The sequence below is a fragment of the Caloenas nicobarica genome, chromosome 1, assembly GCF_036013445.1.
Source record: "Caloenas nicobarica isolate bCalNic1 chromosome 1, bCalNic1.hap1, whole genome shotgun sequence".
Lineage (NCBI taxonomy): Eukaryota > Metazoa > Chordata > Aves > Columbiformes > Columbidae > Caloenas > Caloenas nicobarica.
Genome location: NC_088245.1, coordinates 96,871,923 through 96,894,712, shown reverse-complemented (window position 1 = coordinate 96,894,712; position 22,790 = coordinate 96,871,923). Strand labels below are relative to the sequence as shown.

At 37.3% G+C, this 22,790-nt stretch overlaps 1 protein-coding gene across 1 annotated transcript in view; it reads left to right on the top strand.

The window, feature by feature from the left end:
- Nucleotides 1-22,790, top strand: part of OCA2 (OCA2 melanosomal transmembrane protein) — a 177,113-nt gene that overhangs the window by 33,873 nt on the left and 120,450 nt on the right. The window contains exons 6-8 of the mRNA XM_065653528.1: nt 6,606-6,763; nt 8,089-8,171; nt 8,490-8,643. Coding sequence (XP_065509600.1) covers nt 6,606-6,763; nt 8,089-8,171; nt 8,490-8,643 — 395 coding nt within the window. The remainder of the gene's footprint in view (nt 1-6,605; nt 6,764-8,088; nt 8,172-8,489; nt 8,644-22,790) is intronic.

The following is a 22,790-nucleotide window of genomic DNA, read 5'->3' as shown; positions in this document are numbered from 1 at the left end:
TCTTTTATGCTTCTTTACCCTCCCTCATTCCCATAGATTGAGGCCAATCTCTGCCTTTGTTGCGCAATCTAGGCTTAACTGCGCAGGCCCAAGGAGTCCTCGCTTCGCTTGCCAGAACCCGTCTGCGCCTGCGTTGCCTCAGTTCAGGGATCTCTTACTGGTCCATTGAGTGACCTCAAGACCCTTGGTGAGCCTCTGCGCATGCTCTTCTTCGTTGGCCTTTGTTACAGGGAGGAGGTAGGGGGCAAGTCTGGCTCAGGCAACAGGTGAAAATCATCTTCTGGTCAGCAGCTGTTGTCCCCAGGTTGGACAGACCTTCGTAACACAATTCCTTTCTTCAGGCCTCTCTCCAAGTCATTGTCCAATTCTTTCTATCAATCCATCTTTTCTCCAAGTCCATGACGGCGATGTTCAGGCAGAAACTGTTCTTCGAACCAACTCTTACATCTCCTGTGAATTAATAGAAGCTTTTTGAGCTTTTATTTATTTTTTTTTATATTTTTCTATATTTGTTTATTTTTTTAGTACTGATTTCTCTATCGGCACCAGATACAAATTCAGTGGGTTTAAAACAGTTTTTCAAAATAGTGGTAATATTCTACCTTTTTGACAACACTTGAGATTAATTGGTTTATAAGTTCTAAGAGTCATCTCTCCAACACTAGAAAGAAGTAAGTTTATACTGAAGCCCGGCTAGAGGACCTTTTTCTGCAGGAAGCAAGATTCAGTATCTCTACTGATGTAAATGTCTGAAGCATTTTCAGAACTTTTTATCAAAGGCTGTATGTTAAGCGGGAAGCATCAATAATTAATCAGATGATGTGCCTTTGGAAAGCAGGTTATAAAAACAGAAGAAGAGATATTGAGTCTGAATAAATTCCAGCATTTCTTAGTTTAGTTACATGTACCTATTCTAAGACATGAACATTTTTATTTTATGTAACTGTTTGGCCATTCAAAACTTCAGATAACTTTTCTTCATCAACTGATTGAGGAAAAAGTGAATGAGAAATATTCTTGTTCTTCTCCACAACTTACATAGATTTTCAGACTTGAATAATCTGAAATGCTAAATTACTATGTGTTTGGTCCTTTCTTTCTAATAACTTCTGTTCTGATTGAAGCAAAATTTTAGATTTGTCTCCAGTAATGGGGAACAGACAGCTGGAGCAGGACTGTGCAGTAACTTTTTTAATTGAACTAGGCTTTATGAAGTTAAGAAGTAATGGGGATTCATGGAATGATGCAATCAAACTCTTCTCTACCTCACTGTCATTTAAAGAAGTGTCTGTCTCCCTGATACAATACCTTCTTTTCTTTCACCCTATCTGATACAATTACTGCTATTTCTATTCATCTCAATAGTAGAAGTATTTTCTTTTTGCAAGCAAAGGTAAATCTTCATCTAGCTCATTTCTGTGCAATGGGTCTCATACCTACTTGGTTGAGCTGTGAATTTCCATCTTTACTCTGTCAGTGGCAAGTGTTTCGACAACAATCTTATTTTCTTCCCTTGCAACATCTGTACTTGTGCCAGTTTCTGTTATAGCTGAGGGAAAGTTAGATCAGTCTAGGTGAAGCAATTTCATTTTCCCTTTTCAGACTGATTGTCAGAACTTCCTTCTCTTGGACCTGAAACCTGGTAATAACTGGGGAGTGGATTGTGAATTCTTTCTGAGTCTGGCCAAGGACCTTGCATTTTTGTGATACATTTTAAAGCATTTCAGTCCTGAATCTGATTGTTTTCTTTAAATATTTTACATCTCCTTAGTAAAATTTTTGGAGTGAGGGCTGACATTTTGCAAGATATGTATTTTCACAGTACCAAGTGTGAGGGGTTCCTTACTCACTTGCTCTTTGCATACAAGACATGGTGAAAATATATAATCTCAAGTTGTAGCTGAATGGTTCTCCAGTCAGTCCAAATCAGACAAAACTGGAGATATCAAATTGACTAGTCAGCGACCATTTGCACTGACTCATCTCCCTCCTCAGTATCTCTGAGGGATTTCATGACATCCAGTCCAAGATTAAGATCTCTAATTCAGAAGTAGAAGATGTATCTCAATAGCAATTATATGTTGAAATTTAGACCACAGGCTGGATCTCTCATTTAATTTGGATTCAGTGGAACTATTCAGGACAATTCCACATATGGAAGTTGATGGGGAGGCTCTAGATCGAGCAGACATAAGATTGGCAAACGGGCTGACCTTATTATCAAATTCCTTACTGAAGCCACATGAGTTTGAATGATTGGTGCAACTGTGTTAATCGTGGAGCAAGAAAAGCTCACTAGTAACACTTGTGATCATGCATGACCATTAGTAACACTGCAAGTCACCCTTCCTGCTCCCTGAACCAGAGGCATGTATAGAAAGACTGTCAGGCCAAGAATATGGTCAGATTTTAGCAGATTTTCAGCTTCCATGGAGGTCCTAAAATGTGTTATTTTCCCAGGGAGCATAAATTAACTTAATAAAATAACCTCTCTAACTTATTTAGTTCTTTTTACCCTTTGAATTTTTTAAAAATTTGTGACTCTAGTTCTCTGCTGTCAGACGATCCTCCATTTTCCCCTGCAGAACACATTTAAAAATCATTTATGTTTGTTGATGCTGTTGGAAATGTTCTAAGCATTTTGGCCTGCAGGCAATGTTCAGGCTTCTAAGTAGAGGGGTGAAGATCAGGACCATGTGCAGAGGCAGGAAAAGAAACAGAATCTTGAGGCATCATTGAGAAAAGGCGGTAGAAAAAGAGTTTATTAAGGATTCACAAAATTTCTATAACTGACGGAGCACAGAGAGAAAGGATGGATCCAATGTAGATGAAAACAGAACTAGATTGCTGACACTCTAGAAAGGGCAAAAAAGTTATGGAGCATTCTTCAGATGGAGAAACCAATAGGTATAGAAAAGCATGTGGTTCAACTTCGTGTGCTGTGAAGGGATGATATAAAAACAACATCAGAAACTACAAACAGGGACAGGACATCAAAAGAGAAAATTGCCAAGTGATGCAGAAATAACCTCAGTTAAGGACAATATGTAAAAATAAATGCTAAGACCCAGGCAGGATGACTTATTTAAAATGGTAGCATCCTAGAGAAACTAGCATGAGTGACCTGGTCATAAATCAGGATAAGGTGTACAAGCACCTCAGAAACTTGAAGGAAAATTATCAACAGATATAGGTATTCTGAAGGTATGTTTCACAGTAGATATAGTAGGTGATACAAGTATATGTTAAAGCAAGTGTAAAGTCAGTCATCTGCATGCAAATATAACAGAAAATCTCTGTCAATCATGGCTTTTCAGCTGGGTCTGTACATACCGAATTAATGGCATGATGGAGTGTAGAGCAGAGACTCCGTAATTAGGGAGTGACTCATCTCAGCTACACCTGAGTTAGTCATCCTGGGCTCTTTTTGTAGGTAACAAAGAGAACTGATTCTTCTCATGAGCAATTCCTCTCATCTTTGTGTGGTGTTCTAAAGTAAAGTAATGACTTTCATCTTAAAAGCAACCTCTTTTCACTGATTTTAAGGGAGTAACCAACTCAGATGCAGATGTCCACAGTACAGAAGACTAAATTGTGGTGAAGAAATACCAGTTTAGATGTTTAGCCACTGCATCCCATTCTACCATGTTGTCTACAGAAACTACTAAAAAGTAAAGTGATATGAGGAGGCTTCTGCACACACTTCAGCACCTTCTCGGATCATCTGGTCAGAAAACGCAGATCAGAAAAAAATAGCTCTTGGTTTAGTTTTGACCAACGGACCCGACCTGGTGCCAGATACAAATACAGACTGCCACTGGGTAATGGTGAACAAAGCATACACAAACCCAAATCCCGTGACAGTATAATTCACAGCAGTAAGATAATTTCAAGAATGAAACTACATAAAATTGAGGCATCTTAGCTGAAGTGAAATAAAAAAATAACAGCTCTGTCTATAAATCTTGCCAGGGAGATTTTTTGCTTTAAAGGCACACCCTGGAGGCCACATAACAAAAAAAAAGGTTCCAAAAAGACAGAAACTCCCAGCATGGCTAAGTTGCAGAATAAAAGGGGATATTAGAAGTAAAAAAGATAATTTTCCCAGAAGTTAGTCACATCAGAATGATTGAAATATAGAGGAAATCACATTCTGGCAGTTTAAGGGAAATGTGAAACCAAGATAAGGCAGAACAAAAATGTTCTGAGGAGCAGTTTGATAAAAAAAAAAAGCATTTTGATTCATATAAGCATGGCTGAAGCTTTCTCCTGGCTTATTTTGATTCCCCATTTCATATAGCATGTGATCTGCTGCAGACTAACAATGGAATTATGACAGAGTCTTTTAATATTGTTTGGAGAAAGATAACTCTGATGGGATTTCAGAGCCTCAATGCAGACCAGTAAATAATGTTCAGTTCTGCTTGCAATCAAAGGAGAACATATTTTTGTAGGTTATTTCTGATGGTTTTATAAATTCACAGAAAGGAATGAAAAAACATCTGAAGTATCCTCATCTTTATAGGAAAAGAAGGATAGAACTACTCTTCTTGAAAATAAGGTTTCATTTTTCCCCCCTTTAATTTAAAGCATCTTTTATAATAGCTCCTGAATGTGTCATCTAGGTAATTACAGGATTTATTTTAAAAGTATTGCTTAAAAGCAAGCTGCCATAATTATATGCACCTGAAGCTTTTTGAGACACTAATTACTGGCTACACTCCTAATAAAAGGCAGACTGTCCAGAGCTGTCCCAAATCATTGGGTTAATGACTTCAGGTCAGCAGGTCTTTTAGAAGGTATAATTAATGTCTCTAGCTGAAGGTATAGCCATAGTTCCAGCTGAGATTAATATCATGTATTAATTAGGACACAGAAATCTGTGATGCCAAATCACACTTAAAACCTTCAGAACCAGAATAGAACTGTTGTAATTTGTATTTATGCTTGCTAAAGGCTGTGTGTGTAAATTCTCCTGACTGGAACTGGTCTCCTGACTTGTTACAGCTATGTTGGTTTTTTTTTTTAAATATCCTTTTCAGTGTGATTCCTTTAAGTAAAGAGCTGCTTGGGAGGTTCAGCCTTAATGGATGGCATGTGAATGACAATGGTGGCAACTGCTCAGCTCACTGTGCTGAGCAGGGTGACATTTATATTGCTCTGCAGCATATTGGCTGCTCACCTGCTGCTAGATCTGCTAGGGTCTTTTGTGGGTCAGTGTGAGAGACACCTCTCTTCTATAACCAGTTCTGCTGGGAATGTGGACAAGTGCAACAACTCTCTTAAAGATGAAGGACCCCCGCATATTGTCATAAAGCTTTCTCAATTAGGGATATGGATGGCCATACTAGGGCTTACTAGGAAGCAGGGTAAAATACCACCCTGAGTCCCCTCTAAGTATACTGTGTTTTTGTTCTGCTGTTAAAATCTCTGAGTTCTGTGGCCAACAGAATGTCTCTCTGGGAAAATCATTCTTGTAGGTGTATATATATCTTGTACATTTTCTTGCAAGAGATTCTCTCTGTAGTATGCTCAATTAAATGTCAGATGTTAAAACTGTTAAGACAATCAAGCATATGATGAAGTCGTGTTATTTCAGCAGAACGTATATCTGTAAAATCAAGTTGGTGTTGCTGTTGTGGGTTTTTTTTTGTTTTGTTTTAGTTTTTTTTTTTTTTTTTTTTTTCTGTGGTGGTGCCTTAGCTCTCTATCTGGTGACAGATAAGAGCAAATCAATTACAATATTGCTCTCTTATAGTAACAAATGGACTGTGAAGGGTCTAAAAGCTCAGGCTTTCCCTTTTCCCCAGACCCACAGGGATGCTTCTTCCTCAACCATGGCAGAAGTAGACTATCACAATACTAAGCTTAAGTAGTCCTACATGTATTGGGACTAATAGAGCCAAGCCAATGGATTTGCGGGTCATGGTTGGCTGATTTTTCAATTGTATGAGCCTAGGAATGTAGTTTGACCACACCTCATGCTAGATGTCCGAGAAAGAAAGAAAAAGTAGATGAGAGAGTTGGAGGAAAGTCTGTGAGTACTGCAACTGAGTGGAACTTGAAAATATGTCTTTCAGATGTTTGAAAACTTGTGTTCTAAATTTTTACCAAAAAGCAAATCATCTGGCCTGAATAGGATGTTGATTCTAGTTCAGTTTTCCCTGTTGTTGGAAATTCCAGTGTTTTCCCCAGTATGGATTCTGTGATGTTTAAATTACTGTGCTAAGGATGCAGCCTTTCATCTAGTACAACCCCTTAAAGAACCTTACTTCTCTGTCTATTTCCATGTGCTTTTTTTGGAGCTTTGGTACATCTGCAGTTTCAGCTGAAAGTACAAGTGATCTTAAAAGTCACTAGGAAAGGATAGATGTATTTGTTCTGAACCTGTAAATCCTTTTCCTTAGGCAACTCAGACAAAACAGTGCTACTTGGTGAGGACACAGACATCTATTTTGTGATTTTGATAGTTTCTTAAGCATTTTAGCTGAAGAGTGTGTTTTTCAATATAAGTTGACTAATCTAGCCTTTTTTTTTTTCCTGGAATTTGTACAGCCTATACTAATTTTTACTGGAAATTTACACCTTAATAGCTTTACTAACAGCTATGAATCTGACCGATCTTCATGATTCTGCTCTGTTGAAGTTAGATATAGGAGGCCCATTTGTAGCAGATGTAGTTAATCAGCAAACAGAGGAATTCATTATAGTACAAGTTGTTCAGACTGAAGATCCTGGACCAAGGAGGAGACGCCAGCAGCAGGTGATGGTCTTTAAATTTTCTTTCACTTTTTCTGAGATGTGTTTTGTCACTTATATTTCCATCACCATTGTGTGGGTTAAGTGGTCCTGCTTTTCCCTGCTGTGAAGTGTGTCAATGTTAGTATTAGAAAACTTATTAGGATAAGAGGGAAGTTACATTTTCTTTTGTCTTTATAAGACTTCCTTTAGCTTCCTATATCAGAATTTTGTAATACTTAGGCCCCTTGACTGACACTTAGCATGGAAGTTCTTGTGTTTAAATTTGGCAATGTTTCAAAGATTGCCTTAGAAGGAAGAAACAAGTGTAAAGTGCCTTTTTGCACTCACTGAAACACATTTTCACATTTTTTGCACATTATTTCCTCAAACATATGTCACATTTATTTGCTTTATTTTTCTTAAGGCTTTCTGAATGTTGATGTTGTTTGTAACAAGTTTCTGCTGTTCTCTCCCAGACAACTCAGTGAAGGAGCCCTCAGTGAATACAGCCTGTCATGTATATCACTGAAAAATAAAAATAAGCCTTATCATCTAATAAATTGCATTGACGTACAAACAACTGCCTCTCATTCTGTATACGTGACAGGATGGCCTGCCTCTACCAGTGACAGCACAGCTGAACAATACTGACAGTATTCGTGTTTACATCTTATCACTGTTTATCCCAAGCTAGCAATATAACCATGATAGCTGCTTGCTCACTGCCCCTAACCCCAAATAGGGGACAGAATCAAAACGGAAGGGAGAAACTAATGGATTCAATGAGTACATTTGGCTAAACTTGCATGAATGTCAGTGTGTAGCAATGGGGAGTTTCAGAAAATGTTTATTTTCTGAGAATTATTTGTTTCTTTTTACTAGAAGATATGGAAACTGGAACTTTTGTTTGCTGAAATTCTACCATGTCCTCTTCATAATGTCTGGAGGTACAATGTTGGTCCTGGGCCTCTCATTGTTTCCATGTTATATATGCTAGTTTTCTTCCCAGGCAGTCTTTAGGAGTGAACCATATTGTTGTCTCTGAGCCTAGATGCTCCTTATAGTCAATGCAGGGCAGGGATGCCAAATCATACTTTCTGGAGCCCCTCCTGGAGGTATCTCTCATTTATTGATTGAGTGAGGGGATGATGATGTGTTTGCTCCAACATGAGCACCTGTAACATACCTAATCAGGTGTAGTAATTTAGACTGGTGTAAGTAATGTCCTGTCCACAAAAAAATTCTCCTAAATGCACAGGAGAGAGAACAAAGAGGAATAAGTAGATCAGAGGCATGTCACTTCCACTGACTTTTGTTCATATATTGCCAAATGTGACTTTCTTGCAGGTGGTATACAACTGGTCTCTGCCCTTGAGTTCAAGGAGAAATCAGCAAATCATCACATCTAGAACCTTTCAGATACCAAACAGGTCAGCTAAGAGAATGAGATATGAAATAGTAGCTTACGTTGACTTGCCTATGAAGGAACGGATGTTTTAGAAATAATTTTTCTCTGCCTGTTTCAGAGGGGCAGGAAAAGATGACTTCTTGTTGCTTTTTAAATGGATTTACAGTGCTGATTTGTACTTGAGTTACTTTCCAAGTAATACTATATAGAGGGATAGAGTGACAATGTTTGAAAAGTTTCTTGCAATTGTAAAGGTATAACAATAGAAAATTACAATGCATAAATAAAGCTAACGGTATTTCATTCTAGAAATAAGAAAAACTACTCTTTCTTTCACCAGAGGTACCATCTTCATATACATTCAAGCTTTCCTACAGGAGCCTAGAAGTGTTCCTCTCTCCATGAAACATCAGTACGTTCATGCAAATATAGAGGCGCAAGTAACAATTGCATCCATCATCTTAGTAGGTGTCTACATGCTGATCATACTGGAAGTAAGTCATGCTTAGTACTTTGATTTTATTTTCTCCCTACACTGTAAATGGAGCACATGGAAGGGTTTCATTCTACCTTTAATATACTTCTAAAATGTGTATATGAATCTTTGCTGTATCATGAGTGTTGCTAATGGCATGAATTAGATATGCGCAAGGAAATTGTTCTGAATTGTAACTGATTTTGGCAAGTTACGTTAACATTACAGTGATATTGTGTATTTTTCTAGTAGGACATATTAGTGTTTCCATATTTTAAAACAGGATTATAGTTTGGCTGTGAGAGTGAAAATAAATCTGGTTTATAAAAGGTGCAGAAAACCTAAGTTAATTGTTTTTAAGGTAAGGTAAAAGAAAAAAAGCTTTGGTTATTACCCTCTCCAAGGCACCTTAAACTATGCATTTAGTGCAGTTTTAAAAGATTAAACTAAGCACACTTTTTAATGAGTGACATTTGGAAATTCTTTTACCGCATTATTTAAAGATGCAATAGAGTCTGAATTAACATGAAGAGGTCAAGGGCGAGGGAACTTTAAACATATATTGCAAGTTCATTCCAAAGCCTTGAGGTATCAAACCCAACAAAAATAACTTGCATCATCATGAAGGATGGAAAACATGTCAGCAATAGCATAGGACTCCAGCTGACTTCTTTGAACTGTCTAATTTGAAAACACTGTCTAATTATCATGAAATACAAAACAGATATGGGGGGGAAATTTTTTAAAAAAAATTCATGTGAGCATCCACACTATTAAGTCTACAAGGTGCTTCACAGTAAATATATTCGGCAGGCTAAGTTTTCTTCCACATCCCTTACATATTTTAAGCTTTTCATCCTGTTACCCCTTGAAATGGTAAGATAGTTGAACAACTTGTAATCAAGTGTCAATAATGGGTGTAGACAACATGGCAGATGCTTTAGACATTTAGATTACAGTGTTCAGCAATGGTGATTTATTTATGAAATGAAAACTTCCTCTGTGTACTCTATAAATGAGCAAAGAGATAAAATATTAAGTGTCGAAGGGGACTGGACTAGCTTTTATTATAAATATATGTAGGTATGCAGCACAGTGCCAAAAAAAATCTTAACACTCTGAAATGCAGCTTTTATTTTCAAAAAAACCCAACAATACAAGCCTTTAGCAATTGCAAAAACATCAAGTTTTTAAATGTACGTAAAAGGCGGTTTTATGTTTGCATCCTAGAAAGCTGCTTTGGAACAATTCATGCGTCAAATGAAATAGAGACTTGAAATTGAAAAGCAAACCCGAGGAAAGCATGGATTTCTTTTGTTTCTAAGAAAAGAGCTGTAAACCAACTCATTACCTTATTGTTTCTGTGAAAAGATTAGGGAAAACTTTCTGTTGTTGGCAGAAACATTATTTTTGCAAATTCAAAGGTAGAAATAGATACTTACAAGTAAAAGTTTTTGAATTATAAAACATGGAAAGTCACTTATTTCATCATGATGTTAGCTGTTTTCTCCATAACATCTCTAGGAATGACAAATGCTATAAGCAGAGTAATTTTTAAACTATAAATATATAAGCTGGAAATTAGAAATAACTGTCATAAAACCAAAAATTGACTGTTTGGTTCCCTCATGAATGTATTGCAAGAGATGGATGCTAATATTGTTAGAATATGTAATAGTGGCTTACCTTATGTTTAGTATTTATAACTTTAGTGCCTGAAGTCCTGCTTTCTCAACACATTGCACTCTCTATTCCATTAGCCATTATCACTGTTAAAAGAAATCAATTGGTGTTGCTGCAGGAGCGATCTCTCATGGATTTTCATTTTCAGTGTTGCTGCTCCCCATCTTTTATCAGTCTTTATTAGCTTCCTGTACTTTATTCATTTTCATTGGCAATACAGCTTCAACTTTAGACAGTGTGGACACGCAAAAAAATTTTAGAGCTATATTTTCACATATTTTCTTATAACAATGAAGAAAGAAGAACCATTTTATCTCTTGAAACTCATAAGAGCCATGTGAAATCTTGCTCTTCCTGCACAGCCCTTTTCTCCAGACATGAACTGTAGATCATCTGCCCACAACCTCCTCAACCCCACTGTCCTCATCTTTTAATCCTTCCTTCCCCTTCTCCCCTTGCCCTTTGCTACCTTAATCACCAGGGAGCATGCAGGAGAACAGGCTGCAAGAACTTTTGCGTCCTGCAGATACAGGTAGTGGAAAAAGCAGATGAAGTAAGAGGTTCCAGCTCGAAAAGGAAATGCATTTACTGTAAACTGTCATCGTTACCAAACTTGCACCACTGTAAAGACACAGACTAAATTCTGCTTTGAGGCAACTGTTTGCCTCTCTGTTGGCATCAAATTTCTAGGAGGCCAATGTATGTCAAGTACCAGCACTTGTCAGTGAAGCCTTATTGACTCAGGATGTACTCTTCAGAAAACACATTGAGGTATTGAACATCATTTATTTTGGCATTTATTTTAAGTGTTTCATTTGAAACTGGTTATGTGTTATGTATTCATAAAATACAAATATGTTTCTGGTTTAAAAAGATGCCTCTCTTTCCTCTTTAATTTCTGCTTTATTTTTTATGCTTACCACAAATAATATTTTCTTATTTAATGATCCTACTCTGTCCCTTGAGTTTTTGGTATATCGCTTTTAACTCCCTTCAGATGGACATCTTAGTTACATTTTCTGTCTGAAATCTGTGAGCTTTTTCTTTTTTTTTTCCTCCCCATGTAATCATCCTTTCCTTCAGTAACTAGACATTCATCCTCTTGAAATTGGTTTTTCTTCAAATATTGATCAGTTCTCTCTTTACATTTAAGTCTTCTGTTCCTTCCCCTTCTCCCAGAGGAGAAAGGAGAAAAAAATTCTTCTTCTTGTGGTCTTTTTAAATTAATCTACTTTATAGACTTGTTGAAAACAACAAAGTATTTCATGTTGTTCTTGGAAGCATATACTACACAGGAAATTAAAAAAAAGTTTGTTTTAAAAAAAAAAGTATGCTAGATTTACCTTTGATCTCAGCTCTACCGTCTGACCCCTCAGGATTACTGAGGAACATAGGTAAGGTGAACTATAAGTATGTTTTCACATTGGTCTACAGGGACATCCGGTAAAAAGTGCAGTTGTCAAGAGTTCTATGCTGTTGTTGCTGAACTAAATTAGGTCACAATTAATTTGATGATAGACTTTTTTTGTTTTGATCCTCAAAATGTGTACCCCTTTTGACTGAAAACTTGAAAAAAATCAAAGAAAAAAATCTTAGAAATTCAATTTTTATGCTTTTCTGCTCCAAACATCTTTGTTTTTTCAGCTAAGAGTGCATTTTGTCTTTTGCCTTCTTTGCTGGAAAAATAATTGAAATCAAAGCCTTTTTTCTGTGTATGTAACTCAAGTGACTATTTACACCCTTTTCACCCAGATCCAATAATGGCTGTTTCTGGTGACAAAGCATAGTCAAGGAAAAGCAGTGCAGATAAAATCCCACTGTTTCCTCTTTGCAATACAGTAAGATATCTCTGATTTCTCTCCTTTTGCCTGTATTTGTGTACACAAAGAATGGGATAATACACTAGTTACCCCAAAAAGAAATCTATCTGCCTATCTATATCTTAAAATACTTGTAAGTATTATAAAACTTTATTGGTATTTAGAAAAGTTTCTTGAGTTGATAAAACTCTTAATAGTAATTGTTAACTGTATATTTGCAGCTATGTCGCAACTGCATTAGTTTGAAGTATGTAAGGAGGAATGTTAAACATTTATGATCAAAGGACAAAGCTCATTAATTCGAATGAATTATTGCATGCACTCATCCAATATTTTCCTTTAATAATATATTTGGTTTGTGTTATGGGTTAAAATTGAGTGTTAGCTGTTTATGATACTTAAATGAGCCAGCAGAAACAAATATGAAGGTAATGGCCTTTTTAAAGCTATTTTATAAAATATTTTATTTAGTCAGGCAGAATAAAATTCATTTTATTAAATTAAAAAAAAAGGGAGAGATGCCAATAGCACACCAAATGGCGGAAAAGTGATACCAGCAAGTATCAGAAATTCTGTGAGAGCTTCCATGGGGGTTTTTATAGGAGTTATCATTTAGTGTCATATCCTGTCTTGCAGGCAGTACTAAGAAAGAATCTCATCAGAATCTTTCAAATGGCATTTTAATGGTCTGACATCTTGAATAACATTTACATGTCTGTATTTCTCCTTAAAACACAAATACTATAAAGTGCAAGATCTGGCCTTAAAAACTCTAGCTTCTTGCTAGCATGAAGCATAGGCTTATAATCACAGTTTTTATTACTTTAATAGAAATGGAGAGTGGCAGTTTCTCTCTGTGTTAATTTTCTATTATTAATGGGCTTAAATTATGAATAAATATCCCTTAAGCTTAATTTCTTTAAAAATCATTCTGCTTTGAGTTAATAACATCTAACCAGCAGAAATTAGCTGCAGAGAGCAAAACTTTTATGTGTTTCAATCTGACCATTTTTCTAGCATTGTGGGCCGGCTGAACCAATGTTTCCTCACAGGAAGCATTATTACAAATGAAATCAGATATTTGTTATTACTGCTATGTTCACACAGTCCAGTTTTTGCTTATTTCCAGTAATGAGGCTGCTTATTTCCAGTAATGAGGCTACTTATTTGCACATGGAAAATGATGCTTCAGAGAGGGACTAGAAAAACAGAAGAAATATTAACTGCTATACAAAACATAATACTAAGTGATGGCAATAGACTACTCTTAACAGAGAATTTTTCTGATTAGGAAAGTCACAGAAACCAGTGATCAGCTTACTCAGCATGGATTCTTGCTTCCCATCCATTCTCATATTGATCTGCCTTTAAAAACAGACAGAGAAGAATGTGGATTAGAGTGTTCCTACCTCAACATAAATACTACTAAAAGATCGGTAGCAAAGGGACAGAAGAAAATCCATAACCTTTATTGGAAAAGAAGGTGTAAAAAAAAAAAAAAAAAAAAAGTAGCTGCTCCTCTACCCAGACTCTTTGGGAAAGAATATATTCCTGCTGATATTATTTCCAGTTGTGCAAGAATGGAAAAATTGTGAAGAGGAATTAAAACACTGTGGTAGAGGTTGGCAGAAAATTAGGGGCAGATCATCAGAACAAATGATCTATCCTCTTTGGTGAAGACTCTAAGCCATACCTCACTGGGCAAGAACAAAAGTTTGCCCTCATCTGCTCTCATTTGTGGGGGGCGAGCAAAAGAGCAGGAAAGTCAGTGTTGCTGAGTGGGCTGGCCACCTTCTATCAAGGCAAGGATGCTCTCCTGCACACTGAGCCATCCTTTAGACTACTGGTCCTGACCAGGGGAGAGAGAAGGCCGCCTTGATATTGTCTTGGTTATTTGCAGTGTTTTACAGCAAGGCAGAAATGAAGCCAAGAGGTAGGGCCAGGAGAATGAACTTCCCAGCGTGAGGCAGAATTCATGAATGGTGTGACTCTGGGGGTTGCACAGAACATGAATCCAATGTAATGAAGCCTAAACCACAAAATCCAGCAGAAAAACTTAGCTTGAAGAAAAATCTAGCTCCCTCTGGAGCAAGCTAGCCGCATTCTTCCTGGGCAGCATGTGGTTGTGGGTCTGCTTTGGAGTCCCCATAACCCTAAAACACCATTACCATTCAAAAGTGTACTTTTTTTTTCCCCCAGCTGAAAATGTGCAATAAAATGGGGGCAGTCTTGCAGTTCCCATGAATGATGCTTTTAGAACATAAACTGAGGATGTGCATTGGGAATAGTATCAAGGCACATGGAGGCAGCAAAGCCTGCTGAGATATGTGTTGGAGAACAAGGGGATCCAGATGATCCATCCAGCCTGTCCCCTAGAGTGAAATATTCACCAAACAGTACTCTAGATGTTGTGCCAGAGAAAACAGCCTGTGACTGAGCTAGCAATTAAGCACTATGGACTGAGAAGGCTTACAGTCACTCCCTGCCTTTCTCTGATTTAGATGGAAGGTATGACCTCTGTGCATTTTGGCCTCTGTGCATTTTTCAGAGGCTCAAAATGACTTTGAAGCAGCTGTGCAGGAGCATTACAAGTTGCTTCTTAACAGGAACTGTGGATTAGTACCCCAGAGGTACCAGGATTTGGGTAGAGCAGAGCCACTGCCGTCAATGAGGAGGCTCCAACAGGACAGAGCCAGCTACAGTTATTTTTACCTGCTGTAACTGCAATAAAGGAAGTATAAAGGAAACAGAGTGCTGTGAAACAAGGACAGGATAAGTTTAAATTCAAACAAAAATGCAGCATAATAACTAGCAAAATCCTCAGCTGGATCTCAGCTTGATATGTTGTAACAACGGTTTTGTATTATTAATCCAATATGAATATTGGTTTTACGCTGACTATTGCCTGTTTAATTGTTTCATCTGTCTTGGTAGAAGTCTGGCTGTGCTCTGTATATATATGCTTTAAGGTAAAATATCTTCTTTTGGATGCTATGGTACTTCTTTATCAAGGCAAATTTACATACTACAGAACTTAATGGGAAAAAACTGCCACTGGATGGTGCTGCTTGCTATTCTAAGAACTCCATAAGATTGTCTGCTTTAAAAGATGCTGTCACTCATGCTCCACTTTTCACAGAACACTATTTTTTTTAAATAATGGGAGTCATATTTTCAACACTAAGTGTGAAAACTCACTTCCACATGTTCATTTTCTATTTTCTATTGTTTTTAAAAACGAATTTTGAACTGTATTTTGTTCAAGTTGTGAAAGGCTGTCAAGCACAAATGTGTTGCCCAGTCTTGCATACTCTCTATGTAGAGGTTTGTGTGTGTTTTTTTTTTTTCTCCTTTCTGTTTGAGACAGGCAATAGAACATTAAATTAGCTTAATTGAATGCTGCTGTTCAGCTTCTACCCTGCCTGTGGCAACCAGAGGGGTAGAGAGCAATGAAGTCTTAAAATTTTAACAACGTATTAGAACACACATACACTTCTAATGCACACAAACAGGGACAAGAACCACTCAGATTCTTTTGGGGCCTCAAATGATGTCTTATTTCAGCAAGGGCCAAAATGAATGAAGAAACATGAGAGAGTGTGGGGAGTAGGCTTGGAGGTGCTATGGCATGATCTAAAGAGGGGAAAAAAAACCCCACAGAACAAAACTGGAGTGAGAAAGAGAAGAGGTGTCAGGGAAGAAAGACTCTCCAGAGGAACTGCTGTATAGAGCAGAAACCTCCCTGTAAAGGTAATGCAAGTGCTGTGGTTTGCCATACTGTCGTTCATGGTGCATGGGTGTAATTCTGTATGGTCCTATTTGTCCTATTACCACAACATTAAAAGAAAGTTGACAAAGTTGACACAGGGTAAGTAAAATAGGTTTGCCCCTCACTTTTGTGATTTGTTCTGTGTAATTTCTTTACTAGAAATTCACAATCTCACTGGCCTTGAGAATACTGAGGTAACTAGGGAAACAGAGATGGTGGTATCTTTTTCAGTTTCAGAAAACATTCTGAAACTGCAAATGTAATGAGGGTCTTTCAGGCCCCACAAAAAATGCTTTTAGGACACAAAAATGAGTGTGTGCATTGGGAATGGTATCAAGGCCTGGGGAGTGGATGGAGGCAGCAAAGCCTGCTCGCATAGGTGCTGGAGGACTGGACCGACCCTTGCAAAAGGTTTTTGTAAGACTGAAAGCTTGTTGCCAGGCTGTCCTGTCAATATACAATGGCTTTGGTCATATCAGCCCACAGTAGCAGTCAGGTGTCAGCAGTATCATCTTCTAGGTAGCGACATTAGTCCTTTACTGGCTCATGACCAGATCTCTCTACTTTAGTCACAGAGCAAATGTTTTTGTAGCTAAAATATTATAGTAGTGAGGTGCCTTGGCACATAAAAATGATCACCATCCTGTCTTTCCACAGGGCTCACCTTTCTATTAATCTGACCTGACTCAAGGCCCTGATTTACAGAACATCAGCTCATTTATCTCTCTGTGCTTCTGTCCAATTTCACATCAAGACAAAACCTCCAAATTCATAGCAAATAAAACCACTCACTTTTAGAATTTGACTCTGAGGGGCTTTCAAACTATGGTATGTTACTGGATATTCCCTTTCTGTTGTTTTCTGGAGGTGTATAAAAATAATTTTCTTACATTAGAGCCATCCCTACAGGTAGAGGCTGGAAAACATCCATCTGTGGCTGGAATGATATAGTTTTGACAGACTACTCTCTTTTTGTATCAATATGATAGAAATGTTTCCTAGGTATGACACTATTCCATTTTGTGCTTAGTTCTTATTAGCAATATTCTGAGGTAGGAGGCTATTTCAAAACCAGATTCAGCTTAGAAGGCAAGCAATTGTTTCAACCCTCATCATATAGAAATAAACCCTCTTCTGGATCCTCTGGCCAACACCTGTACAAATGTTTTTTTCCTCCTTCCTTCCTGGCTCTATACTCTTCTTCAACTTTGCTTTTTCCCCCCAAGTTGGAAAGGCATTAAAATATAAGGATTTCAATAGTCTTATTCATCTCATACAGTAGGATATGTTTATCCTTCCATCATTCGAGGGTTACTTTGAGCCAGTTAATTCAATGTCCCATACAGCATTTAGCCCATCCAGTTTTCTCTACAAACAGTAAGCAGTGATGTCATGGGGGAAGAAAGCTCACAGTGAAAAGTTTGCAAATTGCACAAATTGTTCACTCTAAGCCTTTTACAGAGCTACAGAGTAACAAAGACCTTTGCAGAATCTAATATTGACTTACAGCTTTCCTATAGAGAAAAGGGGAATGAATTAATCAGATCTTTTATTCACAGAAAATAATTTTGTCGTCTTAAGACTCTCCCTGCCCCTGCTATGCATTTGTTTTTACATATAGAAAGAATTGATATTAGCTGGTGGCACTCAATGTAGTTACTTAATCACAGAATTTCAGGGCTATCTTTCCTAGACAAAACTCCCAAGACATCCCTGTTGTGTATTTCTTAGCCTGTTCAGTCAACATACCATACATAGAGGTAAAAGTGAACTAACACAGGTGTTAAATTGTGTTGGATGCCATCTAGTATTACAGAATCACAGAATGTTTGGAATTGGAAGGGACCTTGGGAGATCCTGTAGCCCAACCCACCTGCTAAAGCAGGTTCACCCAGAGCAGATTGCACAGGAACGTGTTCAAGCGGGTTTTGAACATCTGCAGAGAAGGAGACTCCACAACCTCTCTGGGCAGCGTGTTCCAGTGCTCTGGCACCCTCAGAGTAATGAAGTTTCTCCTCATATTCAGATGGAACCTCCTGTGTTTCAGTCTGTGCACGTTGCCCCCATCCTCATTACTTTTAATCACATTCTATTTAAGATAGTTATCTTATGTATTGCCATCTTATGTTTGAAATGTTGCATTAGGAATTGGCAGATTGCTGCCTTCTATGCCTTTCCCTAAAGGCAGGGTTGTTTATACCATGACTTTCTCCATTGACATTGAATCAGAACAAGTAATTTGGCATGGTCTCTGAGTGAAAATGAATATTATAACAGAATGTCATAGATCGGTGCTTTCTTACCTTGGGGTTGTGTAGATGTTCTTCAGGAGTTACAGGGCTTGCTATAGAATCTAATGTTTCTATTTAAAAAACCCAAGTCTTTTAGAGTTGAGAATTTGCCTGTAAAAAGAGCTTATTGAATGTATATCGAATGTTATTTTCACAGAGTTACAGGTATCAGCCATTTAGTGTGAGATTTATAACAGTGCATGTTAATACTAAAATATACAGTTAATGTTTCCAGGTCCACAGACCTCTCTAGTCTGTGCTCTTTACTGACCTTGCACACGTATTTCATACATATGGTAGTGCTATTATACTGAATCACTACTGAATTGTTGTAAAAAATGTATAAGCTGTTGCTTTGGCTTCCTTCCTTCCTTCCTTCCCTCCCTCACTGCCTCCCTCCCTGTTTTGTCTTACAATAGTGAGTCTGATAATAAGATTTTCTAAATATTTAACCTCAGTATAAAGTCTTAGTTTATGATTCTCATGGCTGCATGTATAGAATACAGATAGATAGTGCCCTAATCTGCAGACAAACATAAAAATAGCTGTTCTTGCCGCAACTGATTTTTGTGATGTTTGTAGTCACTTTGGGATCCTTCATGCTCATCATCTTTCAGCAGCTGTACCCTATGTGCTTGCCTCGAGCTGCTTTAGTCCATCGCCAAATACTGCATCAGTATAAGTCATACTTTCTAAACTATGTCAAACAACTCCCTTTTGCTTCATTAAAATCCCTACAGAATTTACTTGCCACTGCTTAACTGAGTAATTCTAAGGCAATTAATTTTTCCATTATCATTCATTTTGCACTAGTTGTTGAGGCACATCCCCTGCAAGGGGTTCCCGTGTGCTGGGAAGAATGTCCCACAGCTGAAAAAGCTGCAGAACTGCTTCTGCAGAGCTCCTGCAGAGAGCAAACCAAGGGGAGGAGGGTAAAGCATCGGCTACTATCACCAGCTGAATGAGGCAGATAGGTTGCTATGCCTTCACTAACTGGTACTGGTTAGACTGTCTCTTCAATATAGGCAAGCATGAAGAATATCAAGTAAATATGTCTGACTCTATCGACCTTCCTTTTCTGCTGCTCTGAGCTCATCTGTACCTGACTATATCCTGTATTTCTTGTCTATTGGATCATATTCTGTCCAAATTGTGCAATTTGCCAGAAGTAAAGCAAATTTTCATGAATTGAGAATTTGTTGCCATTCAGCTTTGAAGTGGATCTACTGCAAGGCAGAGTTCAAAGTACTGCAAGCCTTTTTTTAACCCTCGTATTTTCCTAACATAAGCCCAAATTTTCAGTTATGCTTCTTAACAGAGTTAGGAAAAGTTACCTAAGTTAGTTTGCTAAATTATGATTTTTTTTTTCTGCAAATTTCAGCTTTGATTTCAGCTTCTGGTGCCAGTTTCAGGCTTTAGCATTAATTATCCGAACTGTAAGTGGATCAAATATGTATGATATAAAAGACTGAAGTTTTGTCTGTGTCCTGCTAAAAGAGCTGGAATAGTGCAAGGCAACGCAGAACACCAAAATTTATGAAGTATATGACGGCAAATGATAAGATGTCTATTGAGGGATCCGACTGAGGAACACCTTCCCAGAGGCAGTCAGACTAATACTTTCTTTGTTATCTTTAGGAAAATATAACTTTTTGTCTTTGAAAAAAATCATCTTTCACTGGTGAGGGTATCTTCTTTTAACTCAATAAACCCTATTAAAACATAAAAAGGAATATATATAAAACATAAAGTCAGAAAAAAACTATCCTAACACAAATTTTACCCCCTTCTCCCCCTCCCTATTCCCTGAGAATAGAGACTTGAACTAGTAAATTTATAGAGTCCAAGAGGAACATGGCTGTTGATTTTATAGGGAAGGTCTCAGCTACTCTGGAGGAAGGTGGAATATGAATAAAAGCCATATGTGCATACAGGCTTGGGAATTACTGTCTCCAGTTGAAGTGTAGCAATGCTGCCACTCTATCATATGAAATTTAATTTCTCAGTAAAAGAAGTAGTTTAATGCAACAGGCTTCACTGGAGAAAAAATGGATAAGAAATGAACTGGGGCTGCATTTGAGGCTTTACATCAAAGTCACTGACAGTCATGTTTCAACTGCCATTTATCACTTTTAAAGAAGGACTTGTGGAAATAAAATATTTGTTATGATGTATCATTTATCAAATATCTTCAGAAGCACATTTTGGAAATATGCATGCCCTTTATTTCAGCTGGGAAATGTATGCTCTGAAATAGCATAGATGTCACTATTCAATTGACTTTAAATAATTTCCTTTTACCTCCTGGATCCCTGTACAAGACAAAGTGTTTGGAATTTTGGATCACTTTTATAAAGCTGCTGTTGTAGTTTACCAAAAGATTTGATGAACTCTGGACAAACATTCCAAAGCACTCTCAGATAGATAAAGAAATGTAAATCAGGAGAAGGTCTAGCTTGTCTAAATCCAGTTTGCATTATAGCTCTGGAAATGTATATTTTTAATTAATATCAAGCACAAAGACTTGTGGCATAAGTTATTTGGCTTGCTTTCATTTCTTACCTTAAAAGTAACTCCTTAATTAAGAGTATGGGAGGTAACATACAGAATTGGCGTTCAACACGTGTTTATTATACTGCAAGCAATCATGAGACAGACTTTTTACAGATAACTACAAAAAAAAATTGCTATAGAAGGTTTTTCTAATATTTTCCTATTCTGATTTGATCCTATGGCATGAACCTATGATGTTGCTATCACCAACACTACATTATTGATGTTATTTTTAATAACCTCCATTGTTGCAGTTTTGGGTATTTTCAATACTTTTACAAAATCCTGTAAATATCCATTCCCCTTTTTGAAGTCTTTTCAGCTTTCAGCCTAGTGGTATCCTGTCTCAGTGAGCTCCATGACTGAGTTGTGCATTGTAAAGAGTGAAATCTGGGCTGCGTTGTTTTCAGAGACAGTTTGTATCGAGATAACTCTTCCTTTGTAAAAGGCAAGCACCATTCTTTGCTATTTCATTAAGTCAGCACTTCCATACATTCTTCAGAAAAAAATAAATACGATGTTGATGTTGAAAATGCCACTTCCATGAAGAGCCTGAAAGGTTTGTAGTTGGGTTGTGGGATGGGGAGCTCTAGCATGAAAATGCATAGCCTAAAAGCTTTGTATTTTCCTTGTCTTTTCTGCCTCTTTTTGTCTCAGTGGCCATTGCTTGTTTTTTTTAAGAAACCTTTCAGGGAAATAATGCAAGGAGATTTTATAATAACTACATTTTACATTGAAATGTGAGGATCCAATTGTGAGATGGAAGAAATAGCAAGAAAAAATAAGGTCACTTTGGCATATGGCTTTGACAACATAAGAAGGACTAGAGAGTATGACCGCATGTGAGGAGGTATTTATGTGCAAGAGGGTGGAAATAGAAATGCAGATAAGAAGCAAGTTGGAGAGAGAATGAAAGATGGGACAGAAAAAGAGCTGTTAAGAGATGTGCTGGATGGAAAAAAATTTAGTGATGGTTTTTGTCAAAGGAACGAGTACCATGAAGTCGAACAGTGGTCCAGGCAAGAGGTCATCTGTGCTGGGAGATAGATTTTCAAAAAGAGAGATGAAACAGAGAGGAAAACATAGGTACTGTAATAAGATCCACAAAAGGTATCAACTATTTCAGTGTCTTTGATGAGGACACATTCTGCTGAGTCTTGTACCTGTGTTCAGCAGCTCTTGTTACTGAAGTAACTTTTAGCCCACCATTTCCTTCTGCTTTCATTCCTAGCTTGTAAAATGGAAACTCTACCCAGTCAGGCTGATGCAGCCAGTCCAAATTTGTGATCTTATAGATGATTCCTATTTGAAAGAGAAACTCATTCTTCCAGTGTAATTGCCTTTGCTTACAAGAGAATGCACAAAGGTATGCACTTTCTCAAGCATGAGAAGGATCAAATAAATACAGATAATTTCTCACTTCATCTTTCAAAATGTCTTTAGATTCAGAAGTCCATCAAAGCTCTCGGCTTTCCTGGGGTTAAATCTCTGTGTTAATTTATTTCTGAGCTCTTTCAATTCTGTACCTGAGCTTTTATTTATGGATCCACTCTGAGATTTATCCTGAAATGATATTCATCCTCCTTCCAGACTTCAAAAGGGCTTGGACCAGGTCTGTAGTGTTTTCCAAAAGAATAATAATGGAATTTTACCTAATATAATGCCCTCCAAATGTAGGAACTGTGGTTCAAAGAATGTCACAGCTTATAACCTATATCTCTTAATGTCTCCATTTGTAAACTTTTAAAAATGCTTTTACAAATACATTATCTGTTTAGGGTTTGCTTAACATGAAAAGAAAATTAAAGAGTAATCCATTATTTCTTAAATTTCCCCAAATCTCAACTTTTGAATATTTACATGCCTCAGAGTTTACAGAAGTGTGTTTTCTAGGCTTCAAGTTACTGTATAACTTCAACTGGTTAGTTTGCTGGAATGAAGAGTTGTACAATTGACAAGTTTTTTATAATAGACTTGCACCTGAATAGTCCTTTTTTCATTCTTCAGGATATACTTTTGTATATCCTTCTTGAAAAAATCACCAGCACGA